Genomic DNA, 6,162 nt, shown 5'->3' with positions numbered 1-6,162 from the left:
TGTGTGTGTGTGAGTGAGTGTGAGTGTGTGTGTGTGTGTGTACAGTATATACCTGTCCAAACAGACCGACGGTATATCCAGGCAGGTAGCTAAGTGCCAAACTGCAGTCCAATGATGCCGAAAGAAGGAGTAGTCTGTCGCCATGGAGACACATCTCCAGGAAAGTCACACGATCAAGGTGTGGGCGAAAATTACACAGTAGTTTTGGAGGTTCTTTGGTTATTCCGTAATCTGGATCAAGACAATAATGCTAAGAGAAAGAGGAGCGAAGCAGTTGGTTAATTAACTTGTGTTTTGGCTAAATGTACAAAAACATGCATTCAATTTATATAATTGTAAGACCGCTAAGCACGCCTCGGTTACTGTTGCTATGCCGGTGCTTCTATGTGCTGTCACAGCACATAGAAGTTTATAATGGCAACGTTGGCAGATTTACAAAATTCTATATGATTTGTGAAACAATGGGTCCTTGATTTCAGATAGAAGTGGCCAAATACTGTAGTTTTTGGCTGGCTGAAAAGACAACTGACCCTGGCTGATTTTATTAGCTGTAACTAGCTAGCTAATTAACTTGAAACAGTCTTCCATTTTCCAGTTATAGTTGCTAAGCTGTGTTTGGACAATTGCTTGTTTAGGGGCGGGGTTAAGTGAACGGTCAATAAAGCTACATGAAAAATTTAAACAGGACTGTTGGCCATATCTGTTTTGCTACAAGAAAAAAAACTTGAATTAACACAAATACTTTATTATGCATGTTGTATAATATGTAAAATAACAACCACAAACTCCTGCATCATGTTAGGACGAGACCTGCTATTGAACTGCAAACACTCACACAATCATGTTAGTCATCCAGATTCCAAAGCATGCTCCAAACTTGCCAAAGGATAGGATTTCTACCAAAGCACTGAGCTTGTCCAACTTCTTCAACTCTGCTACATATATACATAAATCTCCATAAATTAAACTGGGAGCCAAATGAGACGCACCCATCTGAATTCATCCCCTCTTATAAACTTTGAGTTGAGCTCTGAATATTGTGGCAATAATACCCGAAAGGGGGTTCTTTTACTGCGATTATAAGCATGACAGTGATGCAGCTACGCTTTATACCGATGGCACGATTCCAAGTCTTCATAGTCAGAGTCAAAAAGTCAAAAGGTCTCTCCAAGGTACCAGAAACCCTTCACCTACCAAACACGTGTTTTGTATGTGAAGTGTTCATGTGCTGAAGTAATCTCTGATTGGCTGACTTGGCTGAAATTCCTGATATGAAGACTTTATCCTCTGCTAGTGGAGGTGATTTACAAAAAAGTGTCAGAGTAAATCAGTCTTGTATACACCTTTCTGTGTTTGTGAAAGGGGTATGCTAACTGAAAACAATACTCCTCCCATGCATTCAAACCACCTCTAAAATGTAAAATAAAGTAGGGGTTGACATTACCTCCTTCTGCTAATGTATCAGTGGAGATTTTCTAAATGATTGACTTGCTGCTTGTACTCTAGCAAGCTACTGAGGCTTCAAAATGTCAGACAGGGCTGTCATTTCCAGAGTCAAAAACGTACCTGATCTAATGGAAATATTGAGGTTCACTCTTTCTTCACTATCTACTACAGTACAGTCTGTCTCTTGAGCTTTGGCTCTGGCTCTTTGTTCACCAGTCTCACTCTCTCTCTTGTTCTTCTTAGAATATACACAAACATCATGGTGGCATGTTCTTTCAGTGTGTTCATCTTCAGGGGATATACAATATACAATATATGTATGTGTGTGACAAACACCTACCTGTATGTCCCAAGTCTTGAGTGTTCCCTCCCTATCAGCCGTGACTAAATATTTTCCACAGGGGCTGACAGTCATAACAATAGATCCAAGGTCCCTATTGTGAGCTGTGAACTGTCCCACCAGGCGGCTGTGGAAGGTGTTCCATAGTCTGACTACACCTGAACCTCCACAGGACACCAAGTCTGCACCACCTGCTGGAAATGTGAGAATATAGAGTAGGTTTTGCCTGGAAAATAAGTTGGATCTGGGGCATTAGAAGCTCAAATATTAGCTGCACTATTGACAACGGTAAACTGCAGTCTGATGACAAAGGGTTGAAACACACACACACACACACACACACACACACACACACACAATCCTCAGTCAGTGTGAGCAGCAGGCATGCGGTCCAGGGTCCAGAGGCTGATCTTGCTTCTTTTTTACCCAGCAGATAAGCGGGCGGCTACTATAGGAATAACACAGAATAAATCAAACTGGAATAAAAAGCCAAGCGACCCGCGGTATAGTAGCGACAGAACTAAAGTAAAGTTCAGAGCTTGAGTTACTGCATTTGAAAAGTAGTTAAAAAGGGAAAACTTGAAGCAAACTCACCACATCAGACAACCATTGATCTGAAGCTACTGTACAGTAACTTAGCACAAGATACCCACCTTACTGTTTTTGTAATGTGCAAACACAAGCATGCATCTGTGTATGGCAACTGTGTATTTCAACAACCAAACAAGGCTGTATATGCAGTGTATTTCACATTTAAGAAAAACTTTTGATAGTAGAACTCTTTAAACTCTCTGAAGTAACTTCACTGTGTTTTCCTCAACTGTAACTCTTTGAAATTGCAGGCTCTCACATAACAAGTCAAACTACAGTATACATACAAGCAGTTTAAATAGACTTTGGCCTCAAAACAAAAAGGCAGAATCACCACCTAGTTTCGGAGGTTGTATGGCTACAGTAAAAACTGGCAAAAAGTAATTTGGGCAAGATGACATGATAATCTGAGCAACAATGTGACTCAGGTCAAAATACAGAATGTATGGGGGTAAAAGGAATATGCTTTGTAATCCCTGCTTTTAATTTGGAATAGCTCCGGAGGTGATGCCGCCACATCTTACACAACCAACACTCTAAGGTTGATAAAGATTGCACAGTTTCTGTTTAGTTTGCAATACTTCACCTGTAGAAGCAGCTGCAGAAGTGCGTCCTGGTATGAAGAACAATCTAGTGATGGCGAAGGAGTTATCGGAGTCTTCTTTGCCATTCACACCAAGATGAGAATCGGGGAAATCTGACTTGAGCAAAGCATTGAAAGATAAAGACAAATAAGGAACGAGAGACAGATCAGTCAGATGGACAAGAAACTTTTGCTTCAAAACTTCAAAATAAAAGTGTTTGTTGAATTTAGTTGCATTTGTGTATGAAAGTGAGACTTCTTGCCTTCTCTTTGTTCAGAATGTGGCCGCAGTTTCCTCAATGCTTTTTCTGTGCTGTTGTTCCACACTATAATCTCTCCATCGTAGCTTCCTGCACACATTAAAAACGTGACGAAACAAAGTGCAAGAGCTTATGATGAACTCACACATTGGTTCATTTTGGTGACATTTCTACATCGCCAAATACACTCCAAAAACTAACAAGTGTTCATATCACCTAAGACCAAGTCCAAAATTACACTTTTTAAAATAAATATTAACAATTAACACAAACTTTCTGTCTATGCACACCCTTTTACTTTCCTCGTGTTGCTGAATCATGCAAGAAAGCTACTAAAACCACTTTAAAGAAGATGAAAGATGAACATCTGCCCCAGCTACCATCTGTTCCAACACTCAACATTCACTTCAAGAGAAACTTTTCAAATAATCTACATTCTATATAAGAAAGTGTGTGTGTTTATTATATGAAGCAGGAATCTCATCAGGTGGTTCGACAGTTGAACAGCAGGAGTTAATAAGATATGTGGGGAGTGTGTTAGCTACTATGGGAGGTGTGTACGTGTCAGCAATAGGAAGTATAAAGTTTATGAGAGTGTGGGTTACCTGCATTATTTATGCAGCCCAGGGCCAGCGTCTGTATTTTAGGTAACTTTTATTATGCTGTGTGTGTGTGTGTGTGTGCGTGTGTGTGTGTGTGTGTGTGTGTGTGTGTTGTGTGTTTGTGGTGTGTTGTGTGACAGAGATAGAGAGAGAGAAGATAAGGTGAGAGGGTGTAGATATTAGAATCATCTACACAATGTTAAGCTTCAAAATGGAGCTGGGTTAACATCACTTTGCTCATTTTTAAAAGTGCTCAAACACGTTATAAATAGTATAACCACGGGGGATACATGTTTATACATGGAAGATAAAAACATTGTCAAATGCACATTGACAAAGTCTCATACCTCTTTTCATTAAAAGAGAACTCTACCATTAGCATTGCACTCTTAACATCTTGGTCAAAAACGGAACAAAATTGACACAGTAGAACCATAGAAATCATCTTTTTATCTACAAAGGTCTAGTAAGCTCACAACTACACACACACCAAGAATTTAGATTTTATTTTCAAACTTCAGACCGAACCGACGCTGACTCAAGTGACATCACTTGAGGACATTTATCAGACTTCATGCCGCTCCCTCTGGAGCCTCAAAAGGCATTATACTACTTTCCTTTTCCTCATTAGCTTGTCAAGAAAGAAATTTGAAATGTAACGTACACACAAATCAGAGCATCCTCCAAGATTTCATCGCTGCTGCATTAGTGTTCTGATTTCTACACTGGCATTTCCATTTCTAAAACATTTTAGGCTGTCCATCAAAGTTCAGATGAGTTGGTCTTTGGTCGCTTGGAAGGTGTTCAGCCATGGAGGATTAAGGGATCCCAGGAAAGAAGGAAGGGTGAAAGGGGGGTTGTGACTGAAGGAGGTACACAAGACCCCTGTGTACTTGTACCCTGCTGGGTGTGTGTGTGTGTGTGTGTGTTGTGTGTGTGTGTGTGTGTGTGTGTGTGTGTGTGTGTGTGTGTGTGTGTGTGTGTGTATCCAAGCGGAACCTAGCCAAGACTGAATATGGATGAGGAGGCTTCAGTCCCACCTCAGCCAAATGCTCCTGCTGCAACTTGATTAAACTTGAGACACAAACAAACACATGGACACACACAAACACACACAAACACACAGAGCTTGTGTGTTACCAACAGAACTTTAAATTGACTTTTGTCACTGGTGGCCTTTATGCCGCCACTGCTTTCACTTGGCACATGGGCTACCTAACACATAATTTGGCAGCATGCATGCTATGATGTGAAAACAGCATTACTCACTGCAACCCTGAAGAAATATGCTGGAAACTGAAACTAACGCGTTATCACTTTTAGAAGCCGTCTTTGTGCTCAATGGATTTAGGGAAGAAAGAATGATCAAAAATAGTTTATGAGGAAAGCAATAGTTCACTTCCACCTTTTGTTTAGTGCGCGAGTCGATAGGTGTGGAAATGTAGGAAATCAAGACGTAAATGGGATTCATCTTTTGCCCAAAGGCAAGAGAAAAAGAGAGAGAGAGAGCAATGCACAGCATATTTAAGTGTAGGAGGAATTTATGAATGAATTATATCAATTTATGATTTTTTTTATTTTTTTGGACAAGGCATAAGTTGATCTGGATAAACCAGTACCCACCAGTACAAAAACTGCAAGATCACAAGTTTGACACAGAAAAAGGTTTTGTGAAGGAGATACTGGTTTAATTTTGTGTCTCTCTTTAGGAAAACATCAATTTTATGTCAAAGATCAGGCAGAGTGCTGCTTATAATAAAAATACTATTTATGGGGAGAAATTAATCACTTGCATTAATCAGAGTCAATCAGCTTTTGTTTTGTCAATTATTATTTGCATCAACTATTAAAACAAGGATTCAGTAATTTGGTTTAAGCCTTAAAATGCAATCACACTCACATTTCAGATACCTATGCAATTAAACACCTTCAAACACTTACAACATACATAATTTTCTCTCTTTCCAGAATGTACAACCCACCCCTTGCAGCCTTACAATGCACACACACACAACACACACACAACACACACACAACACACACACACACACACACACACACACACACACACTTGAAAGCACTATGTGTCATTTTCCCACTGAGGAAGCTTTAATAAACATAATTTAAATTGGGCTTTTGGATTAAATTGAAGGTGGAGGGTGCTGCGCGGGGCTGTGTGTCTGTTTGTGGGTAAAAATGCAGCAGGCTAGCTAAGGAGATGAGATAAAAAATAAACAGAAGTGAACGCAGAGTGTCAGGTAAAGACTGGGAAAAAGCGAGGAAGCAAGCAGAGAAAGGAGCTGACCACACTAACAGAAATTGGGGAGTCAACTTTGAAGA

The 6,162-nt window shown here is 40.0% G+C and overlaps 1 protein-coding gene across 1 annotated transcript in view; it reads right to left on the bottom strand.

Moving 5' to 3' along the window:
* LOC116681551 (WD repeat-containing protein 49) overlaps nucleotides 1–6,162 on the bottom strand; it is a 31,510-nt gene that overhangs the window by 2,878 nt on the left and 22,470 nt on the right. Inside the window, exons 14-17 of the mRNA XM_032509642.1 lie at nucleotides 3,224–3,310; nucleotides 2,964–3,161; nucleotides 1,787–1,977; nucleotides 53–250 (exon numbers count right to left, since the gene is read on the bottom strand). Coding sequence (XP_032365533.1) covers nucleotides 53–250; nucleotides 1,787–1,977; nucleotides 2,964–3,161; nucleotides 3,224–3,310 — 674 coding nt within the window. The remainder of the gene's footprint in view (nucleotides 1–52; nucleotides 251–1,786; nucleotides 1,978–2,963; nucleotides 3,162–3,223; nucleotides 3,311–6,162) is intronic.

This window comes from Etheostoma spectabile, chromosome 3 (assembly GCF_008692095.1).
Source record: "Etheostoma spectabile isolate EspeVRDwgs_2016 chromosome 3, UIUC_Espe_1.0, whole genome shotgun sequence".
Lineage (NCBI taxonomy): Eukaryota > Metazoa > Chordata > Actinopteri > Perciformes > Percidae > Etheostoma > Etheostoma spectabile.
Note: the sequence above shows the minus strand (reverse complement) of the source record. Positions and strands in the feature narration are given on the sequence as shown.